At 50.8% G+C, this 16,671-nt stretch overlaps 1 protein-coding gene across 5 annotated transcripts in view; it reads left to right on the top strand.

Moving 5' to 3' along the window:
* The window catches only part of DENND5B (DENN domain containing 5B), a 202,145-nt gene that overhangs the window by 184,258 nt on the left and 1,216 nt on the right, over positions 1 to 16,671 (top strand). For all 5 annotated transcript variants that reach the window (XM_070049612.1, XM_070049608.1, XM_070049609.1 and 2 more), the window contains 7 exons: positions 2,017 to 2,162; positions 4,451 to 4,569; positions 6,080 to 6,267; positions 8,765 to 8,847; positions 9,055 to 9,181; positions 10,654 to 10,828; positions 13,386 to 16,662. In XM_070049612.1, the coding sequence (XP_069905713.1) occupies positions 2,017 to 2,162; positions 4,451 to 4,569; positions 6,080 to 6,267; positions 8,765 to 8,847; positions 9,055 to 9,181; positions 10,654 to 10,828; positions 13,386 to 13,569 (1,022 nt within the window). In that variant the 3' untranslated portion in view covers positions 13,570 to 16,662. The remainder of the gene's footprint in view (positions 1 to 2,016; positions 2,163 to 4,450; positions 4,570 to 6,079; positions 6,268 to 8,764; positions 8,848 to 9,054; positions 9,182 to 10,653; positions 10,829 to 13,385; positions 16,663 to 16,671) is intronic.

Below are 16,671 nucleotides of genomic sequence, written 5' to 3'. Positions count from 1 at the left end.
ACAGAAAGCGAGGTTATCTGCCTAGCATAAATCAAGTCGTTTATGTAAAATCAGGGAAACGAACTGTCTGTCCCCTCCTTTCCCTCACCTGTGAATGCTGGTCATGAGCTCCTAGAGTGAGGCTGGGCCTGGGTCCCTGATCCAGGAAATGTCTTTTCATCCCATGTGTTAACCTTGCAAGGGGGCGGGGGGTGGGGGTGGAGGGTGGGCTTTGACATGCCCTCCTATAGCCAGAGAAGCAGAAGTCCCCAGGACACCAACAGGAAAGACTAATTCCAGCCTATTTCTTTAAATAAATAAAACTTTTGGCTCTGAAGGACAGAAATTTGCTGATGGGCCTGCACCACCCCGTTTCTTGGAGGGATGGGATTGGGGCACAGCGGGATTAGGATACACTGGCATTTGAGATGCCTGCATCCCTTATCTGAGTGCCAAGTCCCGTGTCCACTTCAGATCCAGCTTCCTGCTAATGCACCTGGGAGGCAGCAGGTGACGGCTCAAGTTCTTGGGTTCCTGCTGCCCACCTGAGAGACCCAGATGGAGTCTCTGGCTCCTGGCTTCACAGTCTGGTCCAGCCCCAGCTGTTGCGGGCTTGTGGGGAGTGAACCAGTGGGTGAAAGATCTTTTTGCATCTCTGCCTTTTAAATAAATAAATCTTGTAAAGAGAGAGGAGAGAGAGTAGGTAGTGTCTTTCTTGTTCCACTTTTGAGCTAAGGGCTGTGATGGGATGGTGCCATCTAGTGGGTGCCTGGGGAAGAGCCCGCGGAAGGGAGAGCATCTCACACTTTATTGAATGTCCTAGGCTCCTCTTACAGGAATGAAGTTCCCCTGAATGCTTGTCAGGTTGTGATTTGCAGACTTTACAGCATGTCCAGGGTAGAGGTGCCATCATTTGTTATTCATGGCGTTGAATACCATGCTGTAAACTTGGGATGGGAAGGTTATAAAGTACAGAGCAGTAAAGCCCTGCCCAGGGAAATTGGTTATGAGATGCTGGCCAAGAAGTCACCTGCCCCTCTTTTCATATGAAACTGCGTTGGTAACCATTTTACCAACCCAGTTTGCACTCAGTTGATTTTAAAACACACTAACCTGTGAAAATAATACAGAGCAACCCCAAAAGTCATAGGAATTACTGGAAAACTCCAGACGAGTCCGCTTGCCCAGCGCACACAGTAAGCCGGTCACTGACAGTCAGGCTAGTGGGGCAGAGTAGGTGTGCATTGCAGTGCACAGCACTAGGAGCAGGGCAGCTGCCCCTCAGTTCCCAAACTCCCCGAGGGAGTCACTGCAGGGAACCTCACAGTGGAAAGCTGAGGGTGGGAGTGCAGGTTCAGCACGTGCACAGGGTCTCGCTTGGTCAGCGGTGCTTGTGGCCTCCCTTGGATTCGCCTGCGATACTGTGTTCTTTGTGCGGAAAAGCGGGCCCAGACAGTATGGGGCTGCATGCTTCCTTCCCTGGGCCTGGAACACGCCCCCCTCAGCAGAGGAACCCCTCGAGACAACACCGACCATTACTGGAGAGTGTTGCAGGGCCAGTCGCCACACTCCCCCAGCAGCCATAGAGAAAGGGTGAGGACACCTTAAGCCGAGGGTGGGAAACTAGGAGGCTGCGAATTGCTGATATCGTCTATCTGCCTTCGAAACACTTGTATCAGGGTTTGATTTCAAAACACCGTATGGCGCAGCATTCGTATCCTCAGGGGTTCAGGTTGTTTATGAATTTCCAGGGCTGCACATCCCATGCTTGTAGGTGACAGTGCCATCGGTCCAGGGTGATGTGCGTGCGTGGAGTCCACCACCACGAGTACTGGGACCTGGATCTCATCATCCTAGCCTGGGGGAGGTTCTGATCTCATCTTCGTATGAAAGAGTATTTTTAAGATAGAGCGAGACGAGCCGAAGATAGAGCGAGACGAGCCGTTTGTCTGTGAAAGCCGGCGGAGCTCTCGATACATCTTTGTGAGCAGGAGGACTTGGTTCCAGTTCTGCACTGATGCCTGTGTTTCCTCTCAGTGATCCCGTACAGGTCCGTGATCATCCCCATCAGAAAGCTGAGCAACGCCATCATCACCTCACACCCCTGGATCTGTGTGTCCGGAGAGCTGGGGGACACGGGAGTCATGCAGATCCCCAAAACTCTTCTGGAGATGACCTTTGAGGTAGGCTGGCGGACGGCCTTTCTAGTGGAAAGTGTCCTCGTGGTTCTGGGGAAGCCTTCTGATTCTGCTGTTGCAGTGTCCTTGAATCACAGAAAGTAAAGGGACATGCAAGTGTGCAGGGCCATTTTTGTGATGATGTTGTCTTAAGCAGCGTACAGCAGTTTGTTTTGTATTCACCTTGTTTGTTGTTAAGCTCCACTTTGCTCCATGTGCTGGGCTTGACCAGGACCCACTGTGTGATGCCCGGTTCTAGCCCAGGACCAGGCCAGTAGGGAACAGCACGGCGAGTTCATGCCTCGCTGCCTGAACCTCGCCATCCTGGGACAGGAGGAACAGGAGAGCCGGCTCCTGGACCACATGATGACACGTACAGGGTAATTTCAGAAGAACACCTCCAGATATAACAGTCAGTGTTGAGGTATCGGCAATGAAGTAGTTTGTGTGTGTGAGCGCACTTGCAGGCTAATGCTGCTAGCCAGCCAGCTGTTGATTCAGGAGGAGGTTGTAGCAACTGCGTGTAAGTTCTCCTGTTCATTGGGATGTTGGAACAGCAGTTTCTACCAGCAGTCATAATACCCGTCAAAGGACCCATTTTGGCCATATGTCACAGGCCCACAGTTGTCTGTATATAAAATGTTAAAACCCATGGCTTTTCCTTGCCCACCAGTTAGAGTAGAGACTACATTGCTAGGACACAAACTGCCTTGTAAGGCCATTATTGCTCTTTTCAAACTCCCTCTCTTCTCTTTTTTTAAGGTTTATTTATTTATTTGAAAGAGTAACAGCGAAAGTGAGAGAGAGAGAGATCTTCCATCTGCTGGTTGTCTCTCCAAGTGCCTGCAACAGCCAGAGCTGGGCCAGGCCAAAGCCAGGGGCCAGGAACTCTATCCAGGTCTCCCGTGTGTGGCAGAACCCCAGTACTTAAGCCATTATTGTGAACCTTCCAGGCACATGAGCAGGAAGCTGAGTTGGAAGTGGAGTAGCCAAGACTCAGAATGGCACTCCAGTATGGGACGCGTGTGTCCCAAACAGCAGTTTGGCCCGCTGCAGCTCAGCAGCTGCCCTCCGTTTACCTGCTTCCCCTGCAAGATGCTACCCTCTGAGTCGTGAGTCTCAGCTGAGATGCTGTGGTGCCGTCTCACTGTGACACAAGGAAATCATGCGCTTTAAGACCTCAGAGCTCTCGTGTTCCCACAGCACAAAGTCGGTTGTAGTCTGTGATCTTTCCATTATCAGATTTTAGAAGTCAGACTTAATCAGCATTCATTTTTACGATTCCTGTTATCACTACTTTACGTTATACTTGTCCACAAAAGGCCAGTTAGGACATTGATAACTACAGTAGTAGTTTCAGTTATGTGGGTCAACCACAGTCAGAATATATGGCATGGGAAGTTCCAGAAGTAAGCAATTTGTAAGTTTAAATTGTGTGCCACCCTGACCGGTGTGATGAAATCTTACACTGCCTGGCCCAGGATGTGACTCCTTCCTTTGTTCAGTGTATTTGCTTCCAGCCGTAGGTCGCTTAGATCCACTGTTAGTAATATAGCATAGCGTTTCTGTGGATAACTTTATTTTGCTTAACAGTGGGCCCCAAGCACAAAAGCCGTGATACGGAGGAGGCCCTGGGCATACAGCATGAAAGGACAGATGCGCTTGGTCCTGTGCGGCAGCACAGAGGGGCACGGGAGAAGACATGGTGTTACGTAGTTCGGTGCAGTGGAGCTTCGGGCACCCTCCGGCTCTTGGGACATATCCCTAGGGTGGGGGCCTGCGGTATGCCTCCTCCAAATAGCAGCTTCACGGCCTCCCAGTAGATGCCACTGGAGGGCATTTCTGCCTTAGTGTTGTATGGAAACAGAAAGGTGGCCATGTGGTGAGATTTTTAGGTCACTAGTTGTTTTTGCAGTCTCTCTGGAAGTGGGTTTAAATACTCTCCTTTTCTACTCTGCAGTTCCTCTCATTCCTCACTGCATCACCATCTCCATGATTCTTCTGGGTTCCCCAAGTAGAATCTCCTTTCCTTCGCTGGTGTTTTTAAGCACTCGCTGTGTGTCTGGCCTAACACCTGTGCAGCCCACCTCATTTGGTAGTCCGTAGCCTTGTGTTTCCTGTTGTGTTGCGCAGGGGCTCCCTGAGCGCGGGGACAACAAGCGAATGTGTGTGTAGCTGAGCACGTTGTACAGGATGGGTCACTGCAGTTAAGCTGCACATCCTGTCATGTGCTATGGCCACAGCTGAGGGGGAGGGGTGGAAACAGGTGAGTAACCAGCGTCGTGTTCCTACAGTGCCAGAACCTGGGGAAGCTGACCACTGTCCAGATCGGTCACGACAACTCAGGGCTGTTAGCCAAATGGCTGGTGGACTGTGTCATGGTCAGAAATGAGATCACAGGACATACGTACAGGTGAGCAAGTGGCCTTGGGAGCTGTGAGTTCCTTGTTTTGTGACTCTAGGCAAGAAAAGGTTTAAAATTGCTTTCAAAGTGTCCTCACTGTATTCTGAATTTTAGTTTTATTTTGGGTTTTTATTTTGTTATGTTTTCTTTTTGTTTATATAATACAGAACTGTCCCCAAAAATACTTTTCTAAAAAACAGATTGCATTTGTTGTTCTTGCTTAGTCCACAAATGTTGAAAAGATTGCTTTAACTCTGAGAAAAAAGGAACAACAAAGCTCAAAATAATTTCAGTAAGAGGAAAAGATCTCTTGGATTCCGTTAGTTACAGCCAGCACAACTCTGTGGGTGCATGTTCCTGTGTTGTCCTGTGACCTAACTCTCAGATTAATTTGCAGTTTGAAAATATTCCTTCATGAATAGTTAGCGTAGCAGTTAAGATGCTTGTGACCTGTGTCATGGTTACCAGGATTCAGTTCCCAGCTGGCGCCTCTGGCTCCCGACTCCAGCTTCCTGCAGGCCCTGGGAGGCAGCAGCAATGGCTTGAGTAGTTGGGTTCCCGTCACCCACATGAGAGACCTGGATTGCATTCTTCGTTGCAGGCTTCAGCCCCAGACTAGGCCTGGCCATTGTGGACATACAGGGAGAGAACAGGCAGATGGGCGTTCTATCTGTTATCTTTTTCTTTTTCTGCCTCTCAAATAATAAAATTAAAGCTTTATACATTCTTTCCAAAACTAAGTGGAGAGTTTTGATATAGACTAGGAAAAATAAGGAACTCTTGATACTGGAGGATGTTGATGACAATTTGTAACACAGTAGGAAAATGTCATTTTTTAACCTTTTTTAAAGATTTATTTATTTATTTGAAAGGCAGAATGATAGAGGGAGAGAGAGAGAGAGATTCCATTTGCTGGTTCACTCTTCTAATGCTCACAGCTAAGACTGGACCAGGCCAAAACCAGAAGCCAGGAATTCCATCCAGGTCTCCATCATGTGCTACCTCCCAAGTACGTTCACAGCAAGCTGGATTGGAAGCAGGCAGTGGGGACTTGCAGTGGGGACCCTGGTGGGCTGCGGGAGGCCCAGGTGGCAGCTGAATCAGTGTGCTACAGCACCTGCCCCCGTCATCCTGTTTCGGAGACTCATACTGAAGTGTTTTTAGGAATTAAATCTTTAAAATACCTCAACAAAAAACGAAAGTGAAACATGATAAAATACAAGTCTATGTGGAAAGAATATGCGTATCTGACAGGACAGGGGTCTTCAGAACGTTGTTGGAAAATGCATGTTATGAAAAAACCACGCATAGATGTCGAAAAAATTTTGTACCAAAGCAAACTTACCTTTTCATTGCATTTGACCATGAACTTTTTAAAGTATCTTTATGCTATCCTCTGCTTTTCTAATTTTTGAAAGATTTCTTAATTAGATAACAACCCAGCCCCTAGGCAGTAGAAGGATGGGCCTTATGCCAGTGCCACTTTTTAAAGACTGGCCGTTTCCTTGTGACTTCTCAGATTCCCCTGTGGGCGGTGGCTGGGGAAAGGCATTGATGACGGGAGCCTGGAGAGAATCCTCATTGGAGAATTGATGACGTCGGCCTCTGACGAGGACCTGGTCAAGCAGTGTCGGACTCCACCCCAGCAGAAGTCTCCCACCGCGGCACGGAGACTGAGCATCACTTCCCTGACAGGAAAACCTGCCAGTGAGTTACATTTTAATTGTCCAGTGTGCCTTGCATGTCACAAGCTCCGTGTGGCCATTTGGGGTGGGCGTTGTGGTGCAGCAGTTAAAGCCACATCCCGTAGCACAGTGCTGACTCGTGTACTGGCTACTCTGCTTCCAGTACAGCGTCCTGCCAGTGCATCTGGGAGGGCAGTGGCTGATGACCAAGTAACCGGGTTCCTCGTCCGTGTAGGAGATCTGGATGGAGTTCCTGGCTCCTGGCTTTGGCCTGGCCTAGCCCTGGCTATTGCAGCTATTTGGGGAGTGAACCGGTGGATGGAAAATCTCTGTCTCTCCTTCTCTCTCTGTAACTCTGCCTTTCAAATAAATAAATAAATAAATCTTTTTTTTTTTTAATTTTTTTTTTTTTGACAGGCAGAGTGGACAGTGAGAGAGAGAGACAGAGAGAAAGGTCTTCCTTTGCCGTTGGTTCACCCTCCAATGGCCACCGCGGCCGGCGCGCTGCGGCCAGCGCACTGCGCTGATCCAATGGCAGGAGCCAGGAGCCAGGTGCTTATCCTGGTCTCCCATGGAGTGCAGGGCCCAAGTACTTGGGCCATCCTCCACTGCACTCCCTGGCCACAGCAGAGAGCTGGCCTGGAAGAGGGGCAACCGGGACAGAATCCGGCGCCCCAACCGGGACTAGAACCCGGTGTGCCGGCGCCGCTAGGCGGAGGATTAGCCTACTGAGCCACGGCGCCGGCCTAATAAATAAATCTTTTTAAAAAAGAAAAGTAAAAATTGAGGGGCCGGCGCTGTGGTGTAGCAGGTAAAGCCACCACCTGCAGTGCTGCTATTCCATATGGGTGCCAGTTTGAGTCCCAGCTGCTCCACTTTGGATCCAGCTCTCTGCTATGGTCTGGAAAGACAGTAAAAGATGGCCAAAGTCCTTGGGCCCCTGTACCCACATGGGAGACCCGGAAGAAGCTCCTGGCTCCTGGCTTTGGATCAGTGCAGCTCTGGCTGTTACAACCACTTGGGATGTGAATCAGTGGATGGAAGACTTCTCTGTCTCTTTGCCTCGGCCTCTCTGTAACTGCCTTTCAAATAAATAAACATTAAAAAGAAGAAAAAGAAAGAGGGGCTGGCACTGTGGCGCAGTGGGTAAAGCTGCCACCTGCAGTGCCAGCAACCCTTATGGGTGCTGGTTGTAGTCCCAGCTACTCCACTTTCAATCCAGCTCCCTGCTATTGTGCCTGGGAAGGCAACAGAAGATGGCCCAGGTGCCTGGGCCTCTGCACCCACGTTGGAGATCCAGAAGAAATTTCTTGCCCCTGGCTTTGGACTGGGCCAGCCCTAGTCATTACAGCCATTTGTGGAGTGAACCAGCAATTCAAAGATCCATCTTTCTGTCTGCTTCTCTCTATCTGTAACTGTCTTTCTAATAAATAAATAAATCTTTCAAAAATATATAAATAAATGATATTGTTTAAAAAAAAAGAGAAGCAGAACTGAGACTCAGGCCAGACGCTTCAGTGTGGGCTGCAGGTGTTCAGTGTGGCATCTTAACCAGGACGCCAGACGCTGACCACACTTCTGTCTTTTCCTCACTCTTGGAGCATGGTGGGCCGTGGCAGGTTAGGTGTCACGCAGCCAGCACACCAGCTCCCTGGGGGAGGGCGGCTGAGAGGAGCAAGCTTGAGCAGAGACACACGGGCAGCCAGGAAGGGACCAAGTCCCACAGGGTGCCTGCCTCTTCCTGTAATCATAGCAGCAAGACTCCTAACTCCAGGTCTGCCACCCAGAGCTTCAGAAGCCACGGTGCGTGCCCCAGAGGGCCTCAGAGGCAGGGGCGTGAAGGAGCATCCAGGCAGCCACGCTGGGGTCTGGGGCTTCCCCCACCTCACTCCCCCTGATAGCGCATTCCGTGTTCTCCACGAGATGTGTGTTGTCCCTACTTTCAGTTAAGGAAACAGAGGAAGTGAGACCTCGGTGAGGGTGACCTAGTAGGAGTAGAAAGGCTGGCGTTTTTTTGTTTGTTTGTTTAAGATTTATTTTATTTATTTTGAAAGGCAGAGTTAGAAGGAGAGAGGGAAAGCTAGAGAGAGAAAGATCTTCCATCCACTGGTTCATTCCCAAAATGACTGCAACGGCCAGGACGGGGCCAGGCTGAAGCCAGGAGCTTCTTCCAGTTCTCCTATGTGGGTACAGGGGCGCAAGTACTCGGGCCCTCCTCTGCTGCTTTCCCAGGCACATTAGCAGGGAGCTGGATCAGAAGTGGAGAAGCTGGGAATAGAACTGGTGCCCATATGGGATGCTGGCACTGCAGGTCGTGGTTTAACCCACTGCACCCCAGTGCCAGCTCCAAGGGTGGCATTTGCACCCAGGCATCTCTGTGGGTGCATTCACTGTGGGTGGCCCTGCCAGTGGCCAGTCTGCATGTACAAGTGCCGTGTTTCTGCACAGGTGGACACAGTTGGTACCCTAGAGTTTTTCTGTCTCACCCGAGAATGCAGCACCTGTTCATTATTTTACAGAACCCAGTGCTGGGCAGATCCAAGAAGGAATTGGAGAAGCCGTGAACAATATTGTGAAACATTTTCACAAACCTGAAAAAGAGGTATTGGGGCCATAACATTTAGAATGGTGGGACTTCAAAAGCCCTTTACACCTGACGGGGCGATGCACAGGGCCGCACTCTTCCCTGTAAGCTTCCTGTCAGAGGCTGCGTGCGGGCGTGTCTGGTCCCTCCCCTGGGCCCTCATTGCGCTGGCGCTGCTCAGACAGATGCAGCAGATTTTCCTGGACTCTGTGTTCTTCTCCACAGAGAGGAAGCCTCACGGTCCTGCTGTGCGGGGAAAATGGCCTGGTGGCCGCTCTCGAGCAGGTGTTCCACCATGGGTTCAAGTCTGCCCGCATCTTTCACAAGAACGTCTTCATCTGGGACTTCATAGGTAACTGAGGGCGATGTGTGTTGTCAGGCCTCTTAGGAAAATTCAGCAACCCCAGAATTTGAGTGAATAAAGGTTCGCATTAAGGGAGTATGTTCTTAGAAACAAATACCCAATAAGCACTGCTTTTCATTCACTCAACAAATGATTTTAGTGCACAGTATCCCAGACGCGACTCTGGATGCTCGAGACACGCACCAGTAAACAAAACAGAAGTCCCTAAGGCTGACAAACTTGCATTCAGATGGGTGTAGGGGAGCAGACAGCACACAAAAGCAGAACAAGGAGGAGCTGATTGAGTGTGGCAGCAGTCAGTCATCTGGAAGAAACAGCGTGGAGTGAGGAAGTGGAGTGAGAGTGCTCCTGTGATGGGTGGCTGTGGGCCCAGGCCGCGGAGGGGGCAGGGAGCCGTGTGGGAGGAGGGTGAGAGGACTGCCCACGCACAATGTGTCCTGCCCAGTGGGGCTGAGCCGGTGAGGAGATCAGAGATCCCGAGGACGTGGCCTTCACCCTGAGTGAAGCAGAAGCCCCTGGAAGGCTTTGAGCTGAGAAGCAACATCATCTATTGTTAAAGGACTTTGTAGCTCTTAGCCAGGAGGGGACCACTAGCCACACGTGACTTTGAGTCCAAGTCGACTTAGCTTGGGCTGTGGTGAACACTGGTTTCCCTAGCCCTGCTGCCATGTTCCACTGCTTAGGAGCCTCTTGTTCCTGGTGGCTGCCCAGCTAGGCCTCGCAAGGTGGAGACGTTTGTCTCAGAGCGCTCCCTGGGCTGCTGGGGCCCAGCAGCTGCGCCAGCTGGCCGGGCTTGGTGCTCTGTGGCTGGTCTGCCGCTCTTCCGGAACCCCCAGTTTCTCTAATGGGGCGATCAGTCACTCTGTGTTCTAGAAGTCAGGCCTAAATGGGGTGGGTGATTTCATCTACCACACACGTTTCAGACAAAGAAGAGTTGACAGAGCAGGGACCCAGGAGTGGCTTTTGTTTTGTTTTGTTCCTCGTGGACCGGCTAGGCCCTTGGCGCCCCTGCCTTGGGGGTGTGCAGCATCCTGTCTCTCCCCACGTGGCTTACTCAGACGCAGAGTGCTAGCCAGGCACTCTCTTTCCAGAACAGAGGAGACTGTCTTAGTGGCTACTGCACCACTTCTAGTTCCTCCTAGAAGGTTCCAGTCTGAGAATATTCTGCGTTTCTTTTTTTTTTTCTTTTTTGCTACTTCATGAAGGCATTTGAAAAAAAGTAAACTTTCCAACATTCTGGAACGCAGTCCAGATTAGAAAGTAAGTTCTTGTGAGCGTGTTGTTCTGCCATGAGGCATTACCGCTGGACCTTGCTCTGAAGGCAGTGATGAGCAGTGACGTAGGCTTCAGGGTGTGCAGTTTCACACAGCGTCATCAGCATTCCCGGAACACACTGCTGAGTGTCTCTGTGTGCGCAGTGCCGGCGTGTGTCGTGATGGGATTCTGGTTTCCTTCCCCAGAGAAAGCGGTTGCTTACTTTGAAACCACTGACCAGATTCTGGACAGTGAAGATGATGTCCTTACTCAGAACTCATCCTGCAGAACCTTCTGCCACTACGTGACCGCCATCAACACCGCACCCAGGAGCATCGGAAAGGATGGCAAATTCCAGATTCTCGTTTGCCTTGGAACACGGTATTAAGCTGGTTTTTTCCTTCGCTGTCTCCGCTGCCTGTTGAATGAGAATCCAGGAGGATGTTTGCCCAGCGTTACCCCTTCAAAGCCCTCCCTTGGGTTTTTGATTGTGAGATGGCCGTTTTCTGGGTACCCTCCTGTCACTTCACCACTACCACACGAAGTAGCAGCCAGTCTTCCCATTGAATAGACACTTAAGACACAGACACACTGGCAGACTTTCCCAAGGCCAACAGCAAGAAAGAGAGCCAAGATTCACAGCCAGCCCCAAAAGTCCTAGAGAGGTCATGACTAGGAGCAGGGATGACCGGACATACCTCCACACACATGTGCGAACTCACTGTGTAGACCCTGCATGGTGTCATACGCTACTGTATTGCTTTTAGTTTAATAACATTGTGGGTGGGCTTCTTGCTATATAAATGTCAGCTCTTTAAGACTGTTCCCTACCCCTTTATTATTTTTTGAACTTTTATTTATCTTTATTTTATTTGAAATGCAGAGAGAGGGGCTGGTGCTGTGGTGTAATAGGCTAAACCTCTGCCTGCGGCACTGGCATCCCATATGGGTGCTGGTTCGTGTCCTGGCTGCCCCTTTGCCTATTCAGCTCTCCACTGCTGGCCTGGGAAAGCAGTGAAATAAGGCCCGAATACTTGGGCCCCTGTACCTGTGTCAGAGACCCGGAAGAAGCTCCTGGCTCCTGGCTTTGGATCAGCCCAGCATTTGCTGTTGCGGCCATTTGGGGAGTGTACCAGCAGATGGAAGACGTTGCTCTCTGTCTCTCCCTCTCTCTTTTTGTAACTTTACCTCTAAAATAAATAAATAAAATCTCTTTAAATAATGGAAAAAAGGAAATGCAGAGAGACAGAGGGAGATGTTATATCTACTGGTTCACACCCAAAATGCCCACAACAGCCAGGGCTGTGCCATGCTGAAGCCAAGAGCCAAGAACTCCATCCAGGTCTTCCACATGGGTGGCAGAGGCCCAGGTACTTGAGGCATGACCTGCTGCCCCCGAGGGTGCACGACAGGAAGAAGCTGGAATTAGAAGCAGAGCCAGAACTTGAGTGGCGGTGCTCTGATAAGGAATCCCAGTCAGTGCCGTAACTGCTGTGCCCGACACCTTCCCCTTTAGTTTTTGAAAATAGCACCTACAATTAATTTTTAAACATGTGTGCATATTCATTGATGTATTTGAGAGAGAGAGAGAGAGGCATGCATCTGTTGGTTCATACACATACGCACAGTGGCCTGAGCTAGTCCAGGGCCAGAGCGAGAAGGCAGGAACAGCCGTGGCCTCTGCGGTGAGAGCACAAACCCAGCTCCTTGCTGTTGCCGCCGTGTCCGGGGTGCACATCCGCAGGGAGCTGGAGCCCGGGCACTTCAGCGTGCGACGCAGGCATCCCAACCAGCGTCTGAACCAGCAGGCTCCATGCCTGCCCCACTTCCCCTAGTGCTAACAGTTCTCTGGGTTGTAGGCAATGGAACACGCACACCCTTAGTTTTTGTTGTTTTTAGGCTACTTGAGATTCAGAATGATCTGGTTCTGGGTACGCTGGTCACGAGAGGCACGGGGGAGGGTGCTGAGTGAGGACATCCTGGGAACTCGCAGCGGGGTGCAGTGCCCAGTGTGACGAGGAAACATTGAGGGGGTGAGGTTCTGTCCTCCCGACTCGGAAAGTTCATACAGCTGAGTTCCGTGTTTCTTCTCAGGAAAAGGGACCACGTTATAGCTGTGCTTTTAAAGTTCTTTTTGAGCATGATCTTATCTCCTCTTATCTCTGTGCTGTTACCATTTATCAGGCCAATGCTTATAAAGTCTCCTTAATGTTTGTCTGCTTTGCCTTTGTTCCTTACCTTGTGATGAAGGGGGGAAATGGAATTCTCTGCTCTTTTGTTGTTTCTGAAGATTTGTTTATTTGACAGAGTGACAGAGAGAGTTCTTTCCTCGCTTGGTTCATTCCCCAAATGCCCAGAGAAACCAGATCTAGGTCAGACCAAAGCCAGGAGACAGGAAACACCATCCTGGTGCTTGACTTGGGTGGCAGGGGTTCAAGGACCCGGGCTTATCTGTTGCCTTCTCAGGCACATTAGCAGGGAGCTGAATTAGAAGCGAAGTAGCTGGGACTTGAACTGGCACTGCAGTTTGGGATGCCGGTGTTGGCAAGCCACAGCTTAATGTGCTGCTCCGCAGTGCTGGCCCCGGTCACTGCTATTTAATGTGATCTTCAGCAGAAAGTATCACATCTGTAAAAACAGACATAGAAAATGACATTTTGCCTCTTTGTAAAGTTGGTAAGATCAGAATAGAGAATTTAATGCACGACTTTCTCACCGACTTTTGGAATCTGGTGGATTTCGGTTCACCTTCCATGTTTGCACTAGCAGGTACCCAGCTTCCTGCTTGGATTTTGGATTTCCTCTCTGCTCACCCTAAGGCGTGGCTGGATTCCACACCAGGCTCCCCACACCTTCCCGCTTGAGAGCGCCAAGACGTGTGTTGTTGGACCGAAAGTGACGTCCCTTTGCTCACGTCCATTTCTGTTTGGGTCTGCAGGGACCACCTGCTCCCACAGTGGATCCCGCTGTTGGCCGAGTGTCCTGCCATCACCAGGATGTACGAGGAGAGCGCGCTCCTGCGGGACCGCATGACCGTCAACTCGCTCATCCGAATCCTGCACACCATTCAGGACTTCAGCATAGTCTTAGAAGGCTCCCTCATCAAAGGCGTAGATGTGTAGCCCCGCTGGCTGGAAACTGTCCTGACCCCGGCTCCTGAGCCTGCCCCAGCCTCGGGAACCCACCTGAACTTGTCTGGCTAAGTGAGTCACTACAAGGGCAGCACACCATGTGCCCCAACCTGAACAATCCTCACTCTGCAGACAAGGCAAAATGCTGTATCGTAGTTCATTTGAACCTGAAATTTAGTATAAAATAGAGTATTTTCATGTGTTAGATGTGTGTAAATATGCTATCTTCTTTAAGAAATTATATTACTCTACTGAAATACTTTTCTTAGACTGAATATTCCTGTGACTTAAAATAAGTAGCTTAAAGATGCTCGGGGTGGGGGGGCGTGCTGTGGTCAGGGGGAAGCCACGGAGCTGTGACTGCAGGCGAGGGAGCCAGAGTGCGTCCTGTGTCCCAGCCGTCCATCCTGGTGTCTGTGTCTGTCCCTTTGTGCTGTGAGTGTCCACAGCTTTACCTACTGTACCCCAAGTCCTCACTTGTGTCTTTTAAGTTACAGACCGTTTTATACATTTGAACTGTCAGTCACTTTTCCAGTCTTTTGGAAACGTTTTGCAGTCGGCACAAGACAAAGGCAGAATTCCAGTATTTTAAATAGTAGCCCCCGGAGCGCGCTGCTCTGCAGAGAACACAGAAAGCCCTGAGGCCCACTTTGGAAATGGGAGCCTGGACCAGCCTCATTCTTGGCGTCATCAGTCCTGCTCTTGGAGGTCCTCTGGGGAGATGTGAGTTTGTGTGAGTTGCCCTGAGGTGGTCCTGGACCCCTCAGAGATCACCCTTGCAGGCCCACCCCCCAGCAGTGGGAGGAGGCGGGCTACAGGAGGAGTATTTGTTGCCCTTGATAATGCAAATAACAGAAGCAGAGAACAGCCCACCCCGGGTCCCAGGGCAAACTTTGCATTCCTTTGTGAGACTTGTCCTCACCAGCACCTGGCCCTGGGAAAGCGGGAGCCACTGACAGCGGAGGCAGGAGGAGCAGGAGTTGAGAGTGGCTTTCCGGTGTGATATTTCACAGAGACCTTCGGGAAGTGCCACCCTCTGTGTGGGCCCTGTGACTCCTGTCAGGCACTGACTGGTCCCAGGTGTGGACAGAGCCACCCAGAGCCTCCCAGGATCCTTTTTCTTTTCTTTTCTTTTTTTTTAAGACTTATTTATTTATTTATTTACTTGAAAGGCAAAGTGACAGTGACTCGCTCCCCAAATGCTTGTAACAGCTGAGTCTGGGCCAGGCTGAAGCCAGGAGCCAGGAACTGCACCTGGATTTCCTCCACGGGTGGAGGAGACTGAAGTGCTGGGTGTTAACAGGAAGCTGCCGTGGAAGCCGTTCGGTCAGGCGCGTTTCAGGCATACGTGGGATGCCACCATCGCAGGCAGGGGCCTCACCCACTGCACCGTGATGGCCGCCCCTGCCTCCCAGGGCCCTGGCGTAGTCTGAGGCTCAAGCCATCTGTGTAACTTACCTTACTTGCTGAAGGAAGAAACTCACCAAGTAAGTGCCTCCTTCCCTTTGTCAAGCACTGGATTAGATCAGGCGGGCAGCAGCCCCTGTGGCAGCTGCTGGCTGCGTTCAGATACCTGCGAGGAGGACTGAAGAGGGCTGTGGCTGCGGGGACAGAGCAGACACCTGTTTACTGAAGCGATGTGGCGCTTGTCTGTTGTGGAGACATCAGACCATCCATCCGCTGGGTAGTGATCAGAGGGAAGGGCTCCGTAAGGTGCGCATCTGACACAGCTGGGCAGCCAGGAAGACCACCTGGGAGAGTGTTGTGGCCCTCAGCCCTGTGGCCCAGCCCCAGGTTCCGTAGATGAGGCTTGAGGACCAGAGGGTAGATTCTTACCCTTACCCCAGCTTGTCAGCCACAACACAGGGAGTACAAGTCATGGGATCAGGTCACAGCCTGCAGGAGACCAGCAGTCAGAGCGTCTGCAGTGCTGGTTTCTGTCCTCTTGGCTCTTTACCCTCTACCTGCACAGGTGGGAGATAATGGCTAACGTTCACCCGTGAGCATTAGTATTCATTTCCACATGCTACTCTCAATTCCCACTCTTAGCAGGGATTGCATCTGCTGTGGAAGGCTGGAGCAGCGTTGCATTTGGGGCCTGTGAGTTGAGCTGCTGCTTTGAAAAGTAATAACTTGAGTTAAGGCCCCACCTAGAGTTTCCCCCACTTTGTGTAGTACGTTGCAGCAGCGCGGTGACACGCGCACACAGAAGAACTGGCACCCGCTCTGCCGTGCGGGCCCCTGGTCACCCTGGAGCCCGTGTGCTGGCTGCCCACAGCCCGTGCCTGAGAACCTTCCCAGTGGCAGTGAATCATGACCTCTCAGAATCAGTTTAATATCCGGAAATGGCATGAAGTCCTTCGGATCCGAAGTGCATGAGTACAACAGTGTGTCAGCTGAGTGTGGGGCCTCTAGGCAGTGCGGTGGGAAGTTTTTTTTACCTGTCTGAGCCAGTAGAGAAAGGTTCTGAGCACAGCGGCAGCAGAATCCTTAGAATAAGGATGAAGCCTTCAAGCTTCAAGCGGACTCTAGGGGGAGGACCATCCCTACCTCTAGAAATACCCTTTCTGCCATATTTGAAATTAATGTATTGCTGTATAATTCTATCTCAAACTTAAGTAAAAGTCAGTTTTATAATTGCCTTTTTTTTCCTTGCAAATAAAATCTGAAGCCTGGGACCATAATGAGTATTTCCACATAATAATGGCGTGACAAGGAACTATTTTAAAATTAAGCTGCCAAAAATACTACACCTGGAAAACTTTGCTTCCCAAGCTTTTGTTTGTTTGTTTTTGTTTTTTTGTTAATACGAAACCCCTCAGCCTTTATGACACAGTGACATTCCTGCAGTGTTGGCGTTTCCTGTGAGGTCCTGTATCTGTCCTGGCTGGGCCACCTTAAAAATGAGGGCAGCTTGGTTTGAAGGAGCAGGAAGCCCCCTGTAGGTGGGGGAAAAAGCCAGCTTCAAAAACCGGAGGAAGGCCGCTGCTCTCCCGCTCCGGCTCAGATCTTCGCAGGGGGCGCCTGGACTTGGGGAAGCCTGGGTTCCCTCTAAGCGTGCTCTGAGATGTCCCGCGCATTCTTGTACCTCCT

The sequence above is a fragment of the Oryctolagus cuniculus genome, chromosome 9, assembly GCF_964237555.1.
Source record: "Oryctolagus cuniculus chromosome 9, mOryCun1.1, whole genome shotgun sequence".
NCBI classification, from domain to species: domain Eukaryota; kingdom Metazoa; phylum Chordata; class Mammalia; order Lagomorpha; family Leporidae; genus Oryctolagus; species Oryctolagus cuniculus.
The sequence above is the reverse complement of the archived record's forward strand: the minus strand, read 5'-3'. Positions and strand labels throughout refer to the sequence as shown.